The following is a 19150-nucleotide window of genomic DNA, read 5'->3' on the forward strand; positions in this document are numbered from 1 at the left end:
ACGACTAGCATTGGAGGGGGAGACGGACAGCATCAGAGAGGAGACGGACAGGATCGAAGGGAGAAGATAGGATTGAAGAGAGACAGACAGCATCGGAGGGAGAAAGACAGGATTGGAGAGAGACAGACAGGATTGGAGGGAGACAGACAGATCGGAGCGGGAGATGGGACAGCATCGGAGGGGGAGACGGACAGTATCGGAGGGAGAGACAACAGGATTGGAGATGGAGGCAGATAGGATAGGAACGGAGATGACATGATTGGAGGAGAGAGAGGTAGAGGAGAGGTAGGGGAGAGAGGGAGAGAGGCAAGGTGGAGAGAGGTAACGGGGAGGGGAGAGAGACAGGGCTGGAGGGGACAGAAGAGGAGGGAGAGGCAGGAGGGGAGGGGAGAGAGGAGAGGTGGGAAGGGTCAGGAGGCAGGTCGGAGGGACAGGCAGATCAGACAGCCCGGAACAGAGAGCAGGACTGTGAGATTGTGATTTAATCTCTGGGTAATTGACGTCGAGCCCCTACCCAACATGCCTATTCCCAGCATGAAGGCATCCATCCCATAGGGCATCACTCGGGAACGTCCCCTGGCAGTCCCGGTTGGTGACATCACCTCCTTGGGTTGTGCTTTCTTACATTCCACCTGTCCAAGGCAAACAGGGCTGGTTACTGATCCAGGAGCCAAGCTCACCACTGCCCCTGGAGCCCCAACCAGTCCAGCCCACCACCACCGGGGTACACGCACAGACAGCTACCCCTCCCTCCCTCGCCACGGCCAACCATCCGCACTCACCATCTTGTTGTTGATTTCATGGAAGTGGATCTCGCAGACCTTCTCCACGATATCCTCGCTCTCAAAGGTCACAAAACCAAAGCCTGGAAGACAGACGGCAGACACTGTAAAGAGCTCGTTCTACCCCACCGCTCAGTGCCCGCTCCACAGGGAACAGTCCCGGGGAAGGGAAAGGGAATGGGAAAGAACACAGGAAAATAGGATGAGCAGGCCACTCAGCCCCTCCAGACTACCCCATTATCAGATTGGATCATGGCTAACCCAGGTCTCAGGTTCTTTTCATCTCAGTTCCCTGATCCGGAGGAAACCCACACGGTCACGGGCAGAACGTACAAACTCCTTACAGACAGTGGCAGGAAATGAACCTGGTGCTGTAACAGGGTTACGCTAATCTCTATGTATCCGTTTACTCTAACCTGGAATTTTATACTTTTACACAATTATTTATTGTGTTGAATGTTGTTTGTCGTGCCAACACACCACAGCAAATTCCTAATACGTGTAAACATACATGGTGAATAAAGATAACCTTTGGTTCTTATCATCTACATGATTACTGCAATTTATAACAAACATATTACCAATATAAAATTATAGAATGATGTATATTTTATTAGCAATATATTAATAAAATACTTTGTTAATAATGTATTAATACAAATAAGAGTCATGATTGTTATCATTATGATTCAATGATCTATTGGGATTGACTGGCACACTGCAGAGATCTTGTCCTGTTGGCTGTTTAGGCCTGTGGTCCTCGGACAATTTGTCAGCAGCTGACACAAGCTATCAGCTGGTCTTCAGCTCCTTTTGTGAGGATGCTGCAGGCAGCCCCGCACTCGGCCCGGGCCGGACAGGATCCATTGCCACAGCTGGGGAGGGAGCCCATGGGACACACACAGAGGAATCCTTTCATCCGCCAGTGAGTCCATAAAGGTCAGAGTTCATCAGTGAGGGCCAGCGCTTCCTGAATTCTCTTCACACAAATGGGAACTTCTCCCCTACGATGCCTGGGTTTCATACAAGAGACCAAGAGCTCAGTGTGAGACTCACGGGACAAAACGTGGCTGGAGATGGGAGTGACACTTTCAGAGATCTCAAACACTGGCCATCAGTCAGAGGGTCCAATAGCATCCAGTGATTCAGTGGGCTGGCCAGTCAGAAGGTCCAATAGCATCCAGCGATTCAGTGGGCTGGCCATCAGTCAGAGAGGGTCCAATAGCATCCTGCGATTCAGTGGGGCTGGACATCAGTCACAGAGGGTCCAATAGCATCCTGCGATTCAGTGGGCGGGACCAAGGGGCTGACATCCTCTCCCTCACCCACTGGAGGATTGGAACCATTACTGACCTCAAACCCCAATTTACAAGAGGATAGAAAGAGCAATTCACACAGAGATTACACATTCACACCTTCGCCCAACAGCCACATTTTATTCTGCATTTCCCTCATTTACAATGCTCTTACCCACTCTGGGCAGTGATTGAGACTTTGAAGGATTGTATTTATCCCCAGGATTAGCCAGTCAGAATTCCCCCTCCTGCTCCTCTATGGTCCCACATTTGTTTGTGGGGACAGGCAGAGGGAATGCTGGGGCAGAGACGTGATGCCTCTGCTGAGAGTAGCTTGCCAGCAGTCTGTCCAAGTTGACCAATGGATGGGGGTGCAGTTGGAGCCAGACTCAGGCACACCAATGGACTCACAGTTCAAAGTTCAGAGTAAATTTATTATCAAAGGACATAAATGTCACCATATACACCCCTCAGATCCATTTTCTTGCAGGAATTCACATCTGATACAAAGGTAAACAATGGAATCAATGAAAAACCACACACAAAACGAATGACCAACATGCGAGAGACAACAAACTGTGTAAATACAAAAAAAATACATAAATAAGCAATAAATATCAAAAACATGAGTCAGCTTGCAAGATGGCAGCAGCAACCAACGCAATTAACAGTTCACGAAACTATTTCTCCTTTTAAATATACTTTTACTGCTAATCTGTGCACATTTGGAGCCTGTAATTTACATCTTGAACATGTGTTTTTGGGCCAACTAAGCGATCAGGCATTTTTGCTGTCTCCGAGGGAACTGGGTGTGGTTGAGAGGGAGTTTGGAATGAAACGTGCGGCCTGATGGCGGAGTGCAAACCAAAGATCGGCTCCAATTCTCGACCAGCTTGCTGATTGAAGCACCGAACAAGATCGAGATCAATGAGGATGAGAGCAGAAAGCGAGCAGGTGTTCAGTACCATCTGCCTGTGTTTGACCGGTCTCCCTCTCTGCTGCCAGAGGAAAGTACAGGACTCCTCCTGCATGGGCTGATGGGCTGAATGGCCTAATTCTGCTCCTATATCTTCTGAGTCTGGTCTTGGGCGAGGTTTGATCAGTGTAGTTTGTGGACTGGTCTTGTTTTTAGAGGACGCTGCAGTTTGTTATGTGTCTCCGGTTTCTGTTTGCTCCTTGCTCTATTGCTATTTTGTGTGATTTTCATCGGGACTGACTGGCTCTGTGGCCCTGTAGTCAACCAACGACACGGCGCTGAACTGAACTGAACTAAGCTCGACATTCCTGGACCGTTTCAATGACTCTGGGGTTTGACGTTTCATATTCTGTGTTTTTGCTGTTTGCACAATTTATTTTTTGTTTGCATGTGGGTGGCTGGTGTTTCTTAGTTTCATGACTGTCTGTGGGAAGACGATTCTCAGGGTTGTAGACTGTATACAGGCTTTGATTATAAATGTTCTTGAATGAGTCCTTGAGAAAAAGGGTCCACAGGTTGTTAGTGACCCCAGGGCAGATGAGGAAGCACTGGGGTGGAAGGGGTGGAAGCAAGAGGGGAACGAGGGGAAAGCTAGACATACTTTCATGCAGAACATTACCTCGTTAAAGGTTGCTCAACGTGGAGATGATGGGATACAGGAGAGAGGGTTTGACTCAGCGGGGTACAAGGGGGGTAGCTGATCTCTCTCCCAACCCCCAGTGTGCTATGGGGCTGGGTTTTCGAATTCTCACACGGCCCACGTTGGCTGTAACTGTACCCCTGTTCTCACACACCTGCTGAGTCTTCCCCATCAATAATTCAGTCACCGTTCTGTTCCTATGAATAATGCAGTACCGTACACTCAACCCCTTTGTCCAAAGCCACCTCCTTGCGTTAAACAACGAGCGGGGCTGTCCCCCTTCCTACCACACACCCGCTTTTCACCCCACGCACACCTGGTGGCCGGGAAGTGGGGGAGGGAGCGGAGGTCGGTGGGGTTGGGGGGTCTTGCAGAATTCTCCTGCGCAAGTACAAGGTCTCGCATGGCCAGTGATGACCGCACCACACCACGCCCCCCCCACCCCCGACCCTCCAAAGAAACAGGCAGTTCACGGTCATCTGTAGCAGTCCACGCTCCAAGCTCATGTACAATGCGAGGGATTGCACCCCAGGTTTGAGCACTTGAAGGGGCTTCTCCTCGGACTCTGGGTAAACCTCAGCCCCACGTCACTGATCGTCGGTGCAGAGACGGTAGGGTGAGGAGGAGTACCGGTCAGCTTGCTCCTCGGCCTGGCCGTGGGCAGCGGGCCATCAGAGGTTCATCTACCTGAGCCTGCTGTCTGCCCCCCCTTGCCAGACTACTGCCAAACCCAGGCGTCGCTGTAGAGGGGGTGCAGCCTACTGAGACCGGGGGCACTGTGGGGACTCTGGCCAAGGAGGACAATGTTTTAACTTGACCATCATGTAAATATTATAAAGCAGGAGCTGGGAGCAGATGCTACATTGATTCAGGAAGGGTTAAACATTAGTTTGTTGCAGAAATTAACCTCGTGTTCAGAGAGGCGACTAAACTGACGTGGTTAAAGGATGAGCTCGTATGGAGATTCAGAGTAACACACCCAAGAGGCAGGTGGAATTCAGCAGGTCAGGCTGAAGAGGAATAACCAGCTGACCTTTTGTGCCAAGACCTTTCGTCAGGACCTCAGCTGACTGTCACTCCTATCCACAGATGCTGCATGATCTGCTGAATCTCGTGTTTATAAAGACTTACAGAGCAGCTGTAAAAAACCTTCACTGAGAGCTTTTTCTTTTGCTTCTGGAACAACGTTACAAACAATTGCTTCAAAAATAAATTTACAGATGGGTTACTTTAATAGGGATTTCTTTTCCTGCCCTTAACTGTAGTCAATACACTTCGGAGAAGTCATGACTATGAGTGGTGTACAGTTCACTGGGGTATCCAAATTCAAATTTCAGGGTGATCTCAGGAAACTCTTCCTCGAACGACTGGACGCAAAGGAATTCAGCACGAGGACAGGAATTCTTTATTACATCCAAAACCAGGCGAGGCCATTTGGCACCTCGAATCCACTCTGCAATTCCTTGCTGATTTATGACCAAACACCATAAACACGTTTCCCTCCGAAACAGGACACTATTGGTGTATCGGTGCCACACGGCTCTGCGTCTCTCCGCCGACCCAGTGAGCACGGCGGCTCCCGGAGTCTCTCCGCCGACCCAGTGAGCACGGCGGCTCCCGGAGTCTCTCCGCCGACCCAGTGAGCACGGCGGCTCCCGGAGTCTCTCCGCCGACCCAGTGAGCACGGCGGCTCCCGGAGTCTCTCCGCCGACCCAGTGAGCACGGCGGCTCCCGGAGTCTCTCCGCCGACCCAGTGAGCACGGCGGCTCCCGGAGTCTCTCCGCCGACCCAGTGAGCACGGCGGCTCCCGGAGTCTCTCCGCCGACCCAGTGAGCACGGCGGCTCCCGGAGTCTCTCCGCCGACCCAGTGAACACGGCGACTCCCGGAGTCTCTCCGCCGACCCAGTGAACACGGCGGCTCCCGGAGTCTCTCCGCCGACCCAGTGAACACGGCGACTCCCGGAGTCTCTCCGCCGACCCAGTGAACACGGCGACAGCAGCTACGGTCAACTCCAGCTCACGCCGCTGCTCACAGCAACGCAGTAACCGCTTGCTTCAAAGGGCCTCTCGTTCTCAGTTCATTCCAGGTTTGTAGGCTGACCAGCACTTAACCGATCTTCCCTCGGTTTCCTCAACTGCCACAGTCCTTCACCTTCAGATTTATTTACCACACATACATCGGAACGTACAGTGAAATGTTTGTGTGAACGAGCAACAGAACCCTGGAGTGAGCTGGGGACAGCTGGGAGGCATCGTCACACATTCCACCGCCTACAGAGCGCGTCCATGATGCTTACAGAACATACCAGGCAGCGTAACAAACCCCCTTAGGGAGGGAGTCGCAGGACTCTGACTCAGCAAAGGGCATTGCATACACTTCCAGGTCAAATCCTGGATTTCCCTGGCTCTGGATCAGAACCAGATAAAGCTGCTTCAGAAACATTTAGTGCTTTTCTGGATTTCATTTGCATCAGACTTCTGGGGAGAAAATCATGCAGGTACGGAATGAGCACAAGGTGCAGAAGAGGGTAGAAGTCTCCATCCTACCATCTAACAGGGAGCAGCGGGGGGTAAGAGGGAATTTTGTTAACCAAGGGTTTAAGGGACATGGGGCAAGCGCTGGAACATTTTAAAAGACGACGCCTCAGAAAGCTGCATCCACCACCAAGAACCCATGACATGCTGTCTTGTCGTTACTACCGTCAGTGGGGAGGCCCAGGAGAATGAAGACCCACATTCACTATTTCAGCAACAGTTTCTTCCCCGCCACCATTTCTGAATGGACACTGAACCCATGAACTATTTTTGGTTCCTTCTTGCAGTACTTATTATTTATACACATGTACATATTTGTTACAGTAATTTATCGTACATTTTACGTATTACGCCTCCTGCTGCCGCAGAACAGAATGATATTGGTGTTGACAAACCTAATTGTGATTCCTTCCACATCCCAGTCGCGTGGGGTGGCCACAGCAAATTGTGTAGGTGAGCAGCTGAATGTGGGGTGAGTTAATATGAATGTGGGATTAGCTGAAATGGGCAACTGTTGACCAGTCAACAATGACTCTGCTGTGTGGCTACTTAACCACCCAAAATGGGCAACTGCTGGTCCAAAGCGCCAAAGCTGGGCTTCACAAAGGCTTTCTGGTCACAGTTACCGAAACAACCAGCCACCCTCAGTTCAAGTCATCCCGTTTACCTACCAGCAGGCCCCACGGTCCCCTTCGCTCCCAGGGCCCACCCTGGAGAAGGTGACGAGAACACCGTACAAAATCAAGCAGCACGAGGAAACTGCGAGATCTACAACTCAATGGGAATGTGGGAGCAGTTACGTTCAGTTATAAAATCTAAACACAACACTCAGCGGGTCAGGCTGCATCAGTGGAGAGAGAATCAGGGTTCATGTTTTGTGTTAATGACCTTTTGATGAGATGGTTCCAATGAAAGGTCCCAGAACTGAAACACTGCCTCTATTGCTCTGTCCAGAGGCGCTGCCTTACCTGCTGAGTGTTTCCTGCATTGCCTGGAGTGCAACTCCACATTTCCAGCACCAATATTTTCCTTCTGGAGGTGTGTTTAGCACTGTGGTTCCACATAACATGCTGAATGGTGATCCCAGAATTACTTTTCAGAGAGAACTGGAGAAAGTGTCGGGGATTCGAAGGACAAGTAGACAACTGGACAACTCTCTCAACAGACAGACACAAGATGATCCTTCTGAAGGTCGTTACCCTTACAAGGATCACTTAAACAGAGCTGTCTCCCAAGGCAGTCCCTCGTGACCGAGGATGACCAGCGATTCTGCACGTTCTGAGGTGACTGATGAAGTCTATTCAGATTCATTTATTCATCACATGCACATAGAAACACATCGTTTACGTTAATAACCAACACAACCTAGAGATGCACATTCCGGCGCCAACATGTCGTGCCCACACTGCCAGACAGAACACGAAAAACAAGCCAGTAAACAACAACAGCAAAACAAGCCCCCTCCCACCCACTGACACATGCAGACAGTCCTCCACTTTCCAGTCTCCAGTCCTTAGCCATTGGCCTTCAACCTCCGGACTTCTGACTGACCTTTGTGCTCCGATATTAGGTATCGACCCCCAGACTACTGATGACAGGGCTCCAAACTCCAGGCTTGGCGACCCGCCGGCCGTCGTACCTCTTGCACAGATATCCAATCCTGGGACCCACAGACCGGGGAGAGCCTATGTCCATATCACTGACCGCTGAGCACAGAGTACAGGCCTACACTGCAGCCTGATCCCCAACTCCTCCACATCACTAGCCATAAACCCAAATCTGATCTCTAAAGCCCCCACATTCCGGTCCCTTATCCCAACCTGACCTCTAACTCCTGCCCGTCCCCACAACCATCCTTACAAATCTAAAAATACAGGTCTGAGCCGCGACTTCAGCCCGGCGCCTTCTTGCCCGGAACAGGACGAAACATTGATTGCTGACTCGTCCACAGATGGGGGAGTCAGGTGGGTCACCTGTGAGGGAGTGCACCCCTTCAGTGATGCGTAGCGATGAAAAGTTCCCAATAACATCCCCAATTCCCCGTCTCCATGAGGGGTCAAGGGTCATGATTTCCCAGGATTCAGTGGGGCCCTTCGTATCTGCTCATCCAGCAGGGAGAGGCTGGGACTGGAGGAGGATAATCTGGTAAACGTACTCCCGCAGGGTTGGCCAGGTTAGCTACCCGTGCTTCCTGGAGACAGGTAGCTGAGGGCTCTGCCTGGGCCGACTGCCTGGCAATCTTACAGGGATACGTTTGTTCCCGGGTATCCCTGGAGAAAAAGCACATGGTGCTCACGGGCACTGTGTAGGTAATCCAAGACTACTGGGCACCCAAGGGGATAAGTGAGATGCTAGTCAAGGACAGGAACACTGAGCTTCATTACTGTGGTTCTTTACAGTGTTTTTTGCTGTGGTATTGTAGAACTTAATATAAACTTACTTTGCCATAAAAAGCTGGTCAGTGGAGCTGGGCGTTTCTGTGCGTGTGTGAGTGAGGGGGAGAGCACTTGCGCTTCCTGCTTACCCTGACCGTTGTGGAAGGATGCCTGGCCTGCCTGCTGTTAATACATCGCGATGACGGACAGCTCCAATCAGGTTGCCATGGCTGCACGCCTCATTTTTAAGTAACAGCGACAGATGTGGCGACTCAGGACGGAGCTATAATCTGTGCATTCAGGGGCTGGGGCCACGGCTGGGTCACAGGGGTCATGGGGCCAGACTTCAAACATCGTTAATTCACCAGCTTGAAGTCACACCCGGCGGCTTTCTTTGTTGAGCTGCTTGCATCTGCGCTTTTTTTAAAAAAAACGCAAGCACATATTTAATTTGCAAAAGAATGGCCGTTCATTTGCAAGGCTTGTCCTTGGAAATGCTCCGTCTCTGGCTAAGGACGGTGTGGTTGACGCGATCCTACAGTATGGAACGGAGACAGTGTGCTTAGAACAGCCCTGGCAGAAGTTTAATGAGGAGCTGGCCTCGCATCACAGTGGGAAGTACAGGCAACAGTCAAACTGAGCATCTTCCTTCCTCTTGGCTGCAACCTTGGAAATAGGGTGCATCTCGAAACCTGACACCATCCTCATCCAGTATCCACTGGCCAACTCCCGACTCTTCTTCCGAGTCCAGAGGGAAGGTCTTGACCGGCAACTTCGACTGCCCATTTCCCTGCACAGGTGCTGCCCCGACCCGCTGAGCTCCCCCAGCCCTTTGTTTCTTGATTCACAGCGTTTACCAGCAGGAAATCTGAGTGAACAGTAAGCCCCAGACCTTCCCTCGATCCCCTCAATAACAAACACCAGTGAAATGCTGGAGGAGCTCAACCCAGTGAGGACTCTCGGGGCCAAAATGTCGACTGTTTACTTCCCTCCACAGATGCTGCCTGACCTGTCGAGTCTTGTGTTGTCGCTCAGGACTTTCCAGCATCTGGAAAACCTCCTGTTAATGATCTAACGAGGGACATTGAGAAATGCGTAGCCCCTGCTCCACTCCAACCAGCAACACACACGAGCAGCCTCGAAATCTACCCCAATTACTCTGCACGCTGCAGAGGTACTCCCGGGACTAACACATCTCTTCCGACAACAATCCACTACAAGCATGCATTTCTCCCTACCTCCTCTATTTCCTGGTCTCTCTACCTCTGTACTGAGGTCTCAGAACAGAAACATTGACTGTTCCTCTTTCCACAGATGCTGCCTGACCTCCTAGGTAACATATACTGCTTTTGTTACACAATGAAGAAAATTAAACGTGGAACGTGAGGAAATTAAACGTGGAACGCGAGGAAATTAAACGTGGAACGTGAGGATCAGGAGCAAGCTCTTTACGGCTGGAAAGAGTAGCACCACAGCCAGTCAACAGTCCAGGTCGGGGATCCCTCTGGCCCTCCGCCACCATCTCACAGGATGCTGGAGGAACTCAGCAGGTCAGGCAGCCTCTGTGGAGGGAAGTGGAGGGCGAGACCCCTCATCTGACTCAAAGCATTGACTGACCACCTCCCTCCACAGACGCTGTCCAACCTGCTGAGCTCCCCAGCATCCAGTGTTCCTCCGGAAAGCCGAACCTTTGGCCTCTTGTCTCTCCTTCTCCAGCACCAGTGTGTCTTCTTCCTTACGGTTATTATCCCAACAGGCGGGCAGAAGGATGAAGTCCCTGCATCCTTCATCTTAAGGTATATTTGCCACATGTACACACACAGCGAAGCGTGCAGTTTGAATTATCGAAACAACCAGACGATGCGCTGGAGAGTGTCACACTACACCGCGCATTCCAGCGCCAGCATCCTTCATGGAAGTATGGGTGCCGAGATCAGTGACAAACAACTTACTTTTCCTTTTAGATCAAAAATGTAAACTGCCGTGTCTGGGTGGGAGAGGGCAAGTAGCCAATGAATGGTGAATTTCAACAATCATCCTCTTGACCACAACGGGAGTGAGAGAGCAAGGGGGAGGGAGGGCTGCAGGGGTGGTGGGAAACAGATGGGACTGCTCTGTTGGAGGCTAGCATGGGGTTGACAGGTTGAGTGGTCTCCATCTGCGCTGCCTTGAGCAAATAAACCCCACAATTTGTAAATACGCCCTACCACCTTGAGCCTTGGGGCGTGTTGCAGAAGGAGGGACCGAGGAGAACGAGCACAAGCTTTCCTGAACGTGTCATCACAGGTAGACATGGCTTTTGGCAACTAGCCATCATCAGTCAGGGTACTGGGTGCAGAAGTTGGGATGTTATACTGCAGTGGTACAAGATGCTGGTGAGGCTGCATTTGCAGTCGTGCTCAGTATTGGTCACCCTGCGAGAGAACAGAGGCTGCTAAGCTGGAAAGGGTGCAGAGGATCTTGCTGGGACTCAGGCGAATGAGCTATGGGGAGACACTCAGCAGGATGGGACTTTTGCCACTGGAGTGTAGAACACGAAACAGTGACCTTATGGAGGTGTATAAAATCATGAGGAGCAAAGATGGGCTGAATGTACACAGTCCTTTTCCCAGGACTGGGGAATCAAGAAATAAAGGTTTACGGTGAAGGGAGAGATGCAAAGGGCAGCTTGTTCCACTCAGAGAGTGATCAGGAGATGGAACGATCTGCCAGAGGAACGGAGATAAACAACATTCTAAAGGTACTTGGTAGGTACATAGATATGAAAGGTTTAGAGCAGGGGGTCCTAACATTTTTTATGCCATGCAGTCCTACCATTAACCAGGGGATCGGGCCAAACACTGGGACTCTTAGGTGGGTATCTTGGTCAGTATGGATTAGCTGGGCCGAACGGCCTGTGTACACACTGTATGACTCTATCACCTTCCACGCTCTGTACTCCTCGGTCTCGCTATTCGACAACAGCCCCGATTCATTCACCAGGACAGTGCTACCACTCTCAGTGGCTCCAGGGGTTCTCAGTGACAAACTGGGAACTTCCCTGTCCAAGATTCCCAGGAATCTACAACTGCCTCTAACCCCTCCCAGGTCCGCTCCGCTCGGCAGCCAGAGACGAGGCCCAGTGGTTGGTCTTTTCTCGAACTCAGACTGCAGAGTAACAGACTCTTTGGCCAGCATGATCCACGTCAGAATGACTGCGATTCACCTGAATCTTCCTTCCAACCTACCCAGGCACCGTGCAGGAAAACAGGTTGCAGTCCCTTGCTGGTAGCCACCTTACCCTTCGATCTCCTGGGGAGTGGAAAGCCCCGAGATGAGGCCCACGTTGGGTGCTGTGGGAAGGAATGCTGACGCGGACACTGAGCGCCTTTAGACGAACAGCGGGGAACCGCGCCGCGGCGTGCACATTGCGAGCTGCCACAAGGTGATCGGTGTCAGCAAGTCTGGTCCGGACTCACACCAGCCGCTGGCCGTCACGAGCAATTCATCAGCCTCCACCCCGCCAGGACGGCTTAAGCTGCTGGAGCCGATTGCCTTACCTTTTAATTAGGTGAGGCTCTGCTGAATAAAGTTGAACAGCTTGCTACAGAACTCCTGACAAACACCCCGGGCAGCCGTCGTCATGGGGTGCTGGTGTCAGAGGTGAAGTGGGCAGGACTATCATTATATGGCCCTTTCCTACATGAGGATGAACCGATGAACAAGCCCCATTGTCCGAGAAGGCTGAAGAATTAGCACCAAGTCTGTTCAGGGGCAAAACCAGGAATATTTCTTCCAGCAACAAGAGGTAGAAACCTGCCAGCCACTCTTCCCAGAGAGCTTTGATTTCCCAGTCTTCTCAAGGCATTGAATGATGCAGTTACTTTGGCTGGTCGCGTTCAGGAACCTGCGATACAGGAATACAAGTTCTAAGCTTTTATGGTTGCTCATCAAGATGGCACTGAGCAGCGGTCCAGTCTCTGACGAGGTTGTGGCTCACTAAGTTGGGTTTTTTTAGGTTTATAGAGATTGTTTTGTGGACAGAGAGGAGAGTTAGGGGCCAGGTTATGTTTAGGGACAGGAATGTTGGGGAATTCGAGGTCAGGCCACAGTCCAAGCCTTCGCTCTGCGTTTGCCGGACATCCGTGGTCAGATGTCGGGCAATCAGACCACAGTAGACAAGGACCAGTTCCCACCCCGCCCCCACCACCCTTCCAGGATCAGCAGCTTGTTGGCAGGGATTGGAATCGGAGTCCACGTGGGTCGGAGGAACGAGGGCCGTTGAGCCCCTAGGTACGTTAAAATCAGTGAGGCCAGAGTGCGGGGCCTAGTGTTCGGGGTTCTGTCATCAGCAGGTCCTGGAGTAGATACTGAAGATCAACGCTCGAAGGTCGATTGGGTCTCCGAAATTCAAGGCCCGGTGGCTGGAGCCCAGAGTCTGTGAAGGCCCAGTGTCTGCAAGTCCGCTGGGTGCTGGTGGCCTGGGTGGAAGGACCGTGCATGTGTATGGGTGGGTGAGGGGGAATGGGGCTTCTTTCACTGTTGGCGTTTGTGTTCTGTTTCGTTTGGGCACGCTGTGTCAGCGCCAAAACGTGTGGTGACACCTGCGGGCTGTCCCCAGCAGTGTGCTGGGTGTTATCAATTTCTCAGTACATGCAGTAAATAACTAGAATTCTGGAATCTTAAAGACAAGCAATTTATCAAGTCAGCGTGGCTGAGTGTCCATTTCCCTCCACAGAAGCACCCGACCCACCAGCGTTCGGCGCATGGCTCCAGATTCCAGCATTTGCCATTCCTTGTGTCTCCAATGGGCTGAGCCTTCTCTTCAGAACATCTTTTTTTTGGAGGGTGGGGGGCTTTTTCTCTAGCTCCCCACCCCCCTTACACTGCCTGCACTATATTTTCCAAGTGCTCAGTGAACTGTGATCAGATGGGTTGCAAGAACGTGGCAGGGACGCAGGATCGATGGCACGCCGAGTCGACTGGGCCTCCGGCACGCGGGACGCTCTCTGAGTGCAGGCTTGTCTGGGCGGGGCGGGCCCGGTTGGTCGCTCCCTCACAGGGAGGTGCACAGTGTGTACCATGGCTAACGTGACTCAGTAAAAACCCCTTGTTCTTGTTCCACACACACACACACATACACAACACACAATCTTTTCCCCACCTGCAGAGAACATCCTGTCAGCACATTTCAAAGGGAATTCTTGCCCAATCGCAGGGCAAGATTGGCACGGCCTCTGAGCACCTACCCTAGGCAGTCACCTCACCGCTGCACCCCCTGGAGCACCGCACGACAGGGCAGGCACCTGCAGGGACCCGGGAGTGGGAGGATGCAGAGGTAACGCACACAGAGTGCGGGCAGAACCCAGCAGGTCACGCAGCATCTATGGAGAGGAGTAAACAGTCGATGCTTTGGGCCGAGACCCTTCAAAAATGGAGGGCCATGTAGGAGGGACGGGTCAGACCGATCTTAGAGTAAGTTAAAAGGTTGGCACAACACTGTGGGCTGAAGGGCCTGTATTGTTCTATAGTTTGCCACGCTCGGTGACTTGTTGAGTTCCTCCAGCATTTTGTGTTTGAGTCTGCTCAAGATTTAACTGCCTCTGCGGAGTCTCTTGTGCCTAGAATGCAGGGATTTTCTGAATGTGTGTCTGAACTGTTGGGGTGGGGGGCTTATTTAGTGGGGAAAGTGATGGATTTAGTAGCATTCTAGCTTGCACGGGAGTCAGGGAAAGCCGGACATTGGCTGTTCAGATCAGGACAGCCAGCAAACGCCAGTTCACTCCAGCCCACTGCCCCATTTCCAGATCTAAACGATTACCTGTAGAGATGGCTTTCCTGAGTTATGTTCGACCTCCATTTCACAGGGAGCCCTGGCATGTGCAAACGCCCCAGCAGAAATGCCCTAAGGTCGTTTTAAAGCGCCAGGCCAGAGTGGTTAAGTAGGAAACAGACCTGGAGAAAGAGGATCACAGAGGATTGCGGATCACGAAGAGGCAGGAGAGGGGACAGACAACAGAAATAGAAAACTGGAGACAGCCAGTGTGTGACAGAGAGCAGGTCAGCGAGGGAAAGAAAGCGGATAAATTAGGGCAGGAAGGTGCTGAGAGAACAGGGTGGTTATGCTACACAGAAACCCAAGTAGACCACAGATTCTCTGAGGTGCTGATCTGTAACACAGGCCAACTCTGAAGCACTGATCTGCGATACAGAACAACCCAGGGTACTGAGTATCGGTAGCAGCAGAGGATTACACTAATGCTGGGATCACGGCTGATGAAACCATGTGCTGAATACAATCAGTGAGCAAGGTTACAAGCTCACATGACAGCATTCAGCTCTGCTTTTATTCCGAGCAACTCTCGGTATACAACGCCTTCATTGTAACAGTCTGCCCTTTGACGCAGCCAGCTATCCAGAAATCTTCCCAGACACCGAGGGCCCGTCCGCCAGACGGCCATCTGCAACCTCCACCTCCAACCGTCGACTCCGAAACAGCCACGAGGGAAACAGGCAGGTTAAGTAAATACCACACTTGAGATGCATGTTCTTGGCTGCCAGATGAGGCTCCCTGGAGTCAGGTAATGTGAAATGGAGAGGGACAGCGCAGCTGAGCAAGGGCAAATGGGCACTGATACGGTACCTGCACAAACAGGAGGGGCAAGAAAAGGTAGAGGGGACGACTGGGAACCAGGAGGAGGAAAGGGCCACCTCACCACTGGGAGCGGGGAGAAAGGTCAGAGATCGCTGGACATTGTCCGAGCCCAAGTGGGCTGCCCGACCCTCACTCCAAGTAATTACGGAGCTGGGGTAAACCAGACTTCATGTGCAGAAGCTCTTTGTCCATTGATTGAAAGGCCATGCACGTTCCTTGGGAAAAGAGGGTTCTGGGAGTTACAAGGGTTTACATACCATGTCTGGCTGCTCACCACAAGAGCAACTGGGGACATAATTAACCCCAACAAACAATGCGGCTGAAAACACCACTATTGGGGGTAAAAATTCCCAGGATCTCCGTCTCACTTGCTTCCTTCCTGAATGCCATCCCCTTCGTGCTTTAGTTCATCAGTGTGGTCGGACAGCCAAATCACCATCAACTTCCTCCCTCAGGAGCTCCGGTGACAGTAACACCCCGTCAGAACTCACTCTGTTTTAAGATTAGGGTAACCGGCACAGCTGCTGGTAAGCAAATCACTTACTCGTCAACATCACAGAGGATCGATCTATCCTGCACCCGACACATTAGTACAATCATAAAGAGGGCTATAACTTCAGTAAGAGATCGAGGGGATTTGGTCCCTCACCAAAGGCATGAGCGAATTCTACAGTATGCCGTACCATGGGGATCACTGTGACTGGCTGCATCGCTGGCCGATATGGAGGCTACATTGCCCAAAATCGAAAGGGGTTGCAGAGGTGTAGCAGAGGGCTGGGCACCATCACGGGCACAAGTCTCTCCACCAGCGCGAACATCTCCAAACGGTGGCGCCTCGTCCACCGTTAATGACCCTCCCACGCCTCTCCACCAGGGAGGAGGTACAGGAGCCTGAAGACGCACAGTCGGTGTTTTATGAACAGCCTCTCCCCCTCTGTCCCCAGATTCTGGACTGATCCACGATGAAGACCACCTCCTTCACACTATTTTACTTACTGTCATTTACAATTGTTTTTTAACAATTTTCCAGGCCAGATACTGGGGGGCATATCTTTAAGGTGATTGGAACAAAGCACAGGGGGACGTCAGTGGTAGTGTTTTTGTAATAGAAGGTGATGAAAGAGTGGAAAGCCTGCCAGGAGTGGGGGTAGAGGCAGACACACTGGCGGCATTTAAGATGCTCTTTGATAGGCACGTGGATGATAGGAAAATGAAGGGACTGTGTAGGAGGGAGGGTCAGATTGATCTTGAGTAGGTCAGCACAGCACGTGGGCGGAAGGGCCTGTATGTCTTACACGGTACTGTTGGTTAGTGCTGGACAATAAGATTCCTGAGGTATGGCAGAGGTGATACACCTGACTCGGATTTCACTCATCCAAATGACTGGCCCCGGACCATGCGCCATCGTGGCTACATGGTGTTGCCGCTGTCTCACAGCCGCAGAGACCCGAATCCAATGTCAGCCGTGGAGTCTCCCTGCGACCCACGAGGCTTTCCTCACAGAGCTCCACTTCATTCCCACATCGTAAAGACGCAGGAGTCAGTCCCTGTCATCTCCCCAGCGCCTACGGTACGTGAGCTGCAGAATGTTGGTGGGGCAGAATTGATGCCAAATGTGGGGAGGACACAATGAGAGTTGTGTAAGTGGTCAGCTTGGATCTGATGGGCCAGTTTCTGCGTTCCCCTCAGCCCACCGTTCGAGGAACGGGGTGGTACAGAGGAGTGGGACTTGCTGTCTGCTGTGGTGAAAGCAGACCCTCTGCCCTCTCCCCGTGTTCCCAGGTTCAGAGTGAAACGTGACGGTCTGGACACGGAACGATTAGTGCTGCAGTAAGATCGGGCTTCTAGTTCAGCCGCAGTCTGTAAGGAGTTTGTACGTTTGACCACAGACCGCGTGGGTTTCCTCAAAGACCTCCAGGTCAAGGTTAAGGTTAGCAGCGGGGAGCGTGGCGACACTTGCGGGCAACCCCAGCACAATCCTCACTGAGTTGATTTGACACGGAAGTGACGCGCTTCACTGTACCAGTGACGTGTGACAAGTAAGCCTCGTCTCCAATCAGGCTTCTGAAGTTTGATGCCAGGCTCGTAGGAATCACGGGTGCCAACAAAGACACTGCTTGTAAGACATTATCAGCCTGACTGTACGTGCATTAGTAAATAAAACTACTGTCAGCCATCGCCTTTTTCTGATCATTGCACCAACAGAGGGTCAATCGCCCACTTGGCTTTTATTTTGCCACTCTCTCTCTCTCTCCTTTACACATGTTCTCTACTGGTCATCAAAAGGACTTTCAAACGGGAGCCAAGGAGTGGATTTGGCTCAAGGACTTGGGAGAGCCAGCGTGGGGAGGGTGCTGAGGGACAGGGAGAGGGAGAAGGTGCCGAGGGAGAGGGGGAGGGTGCCAAGGGGGACGGAGAGGGTGCCGAGGGAGAGGGGGAGGGTGCCGAGGGAGACGGGGTGGGTGCCAAGGGGGACGGAGATGGTGCCCAGAGAGAGGGGGAGGGTGCCGAGGGAGACGGGGTGGGTGCAGAGGGGGACGGGGAGGGTGCCGAGGGAGACGGGGAGGGTGCCGAGGGAGACGGGGAGGGTGCCGAGGGGGACGGGGAGGGTGCCGAGGGAGAGGGGGAGGGTGCCGAGGGGGACAAGCAGGGTGCAGACGGAGACGGGGTGGGTGCCGAGGGAGAGGGGGAGGGTGCCGAGGGAGAAGGGGAGGTGCCGAGGGGGACGGAGAGGGTGCCGAGGGAGACGGGGAGGTGCCGAGGGAGAGGGGGAGGGCGCCGAGGGGGACGGAGAGGTGCCGAGGGAGACGGGGTGGGTGCCGAGGGAGAGGGGGAGGGTGCCGAGGGGGACGGGGAGAGTGCAGAGGGGGACAGAGAGGGTGCCGAGGGAGACGGGGAGGGTGCCGAGGGAGACGGAGAGGGTGCCGAGGGGAACGGAGAGGGTGCCGAGGGCGATGGGAAGATTGAGCTGACCCACCAGGTCCAATAACGTAAAGGAACACATAAACTGCTTAGACTAGAGAGCACATCTTATGAGGTTAGGCTGAGCAAGTTGGGGCTTTCCTCTTTGGAGGATAACAGGTGACTTTCAGATGTGTACGAGATGGTAATAGACATAGATCGAATGGACAGCCAGAGACTTTGTCCCAGGGCAGTCATGGTTAATACCAGGGGGCATCATTTTAAGGTGATTGGAGAAAGGTATAGGCAGGATTGGAGTGTATGGCGTGTCCAGGGAGGTACACATTTGGTGAAAGGGCTTGTTGTGTCCACTCTGGGGCAGCTCACTCACCTTTGGGCCCCACCAGACACTCAGCTCTCACCTGAGGCTCCAAGTAGCTGTTTGCATGCAACAGCGGCCCACACTCTGGTAGACTGCTTCGACAGGCCGGTTAAGCCAGGCGAGGGTGGCCAGTGGCCCCATGACCCAGTGAGGCAGGAACATGCCCGTCCCAGCCTGCAAAGTCAGCCCTGGCGGACGAGATCGACAGTGGGATCCAACAGCCAGGAAGTCGGCACTGTGACGCCCCGTGGAGAGTGAAGGGCAGGACGAGGCACAGGAGACGTCATCGTCATCCACTGCAGCCAAGGAAGACCCCAGTTGTGACGCTTGTTCATCCACTGGACCCAGACTTCTGAGATCGAGAGAGTGGGACTGCCCCAGGGCAAGCGCTTCTCCACTTTAAAAACTCCCCCGCACAGGCTTCCTGTCGTCGTCAAGCACAATGGACAACCACACAGGGAGGATGTCAGAGGCAAGGATTTTTTGTACTCAAGGGTTGCGTGGAACACCCTTTCGGGGGTGTTGGTACAGACAAATATATTAGGGACACTTAAGGAACTCACGTGGGTGATAGGAAAATTGAGGCCTATGTAGAAGGGATAGATTGATTTTAAGAGTAGGTTAAAAAGT

The 19150-nt window shown here is 52.5% G+C and overlaps 1 protein-coding gene across 2 annotated transcripts in view; it reads right to left on the bottom strand.

The window, feature by feature from the left end:
* Nucleotides 1-19150, bottom strand: part of LOC134338359 (RNA-binding protein Musashi homolog 1-like) — a 253854-nt gene that overhangs the window by 13734 nt on the left and 220970 nt on the right. For both annotated transcript variants that reach the window (XM_063034147.1, XM_063034148.1), the window contains exons 8-9: nucleotides 783-865; nucleotides 515-632 (exon numbers count right to left, since the gene is read on the bottom strand). In XM_063034147.1, coding sequence (XP_062890217.1) covers nucleotides 515-632; nucleotides 783-865 — 201 coding nt within the window. The remainder of the gene's footprint in view (nucleotides 1-514; nucleotides 633-782; nucleotides 866-19150) is intronic.

The sequence above is a fragment of the Mobula hypostoma genome, chromosome 27 (genome assembly GCF_963921235.1).
Source record: "Mobula hypostoma chromosome 27, sMobHyp1.1, whole genome shotgun sequence".
Lineage (NCBI taxonomy): Eukaryota > Metazoa > Chordata > Chondrichthyes > Myliobatiformes > Myliobatidae > Mobula > Mobula hypostoma.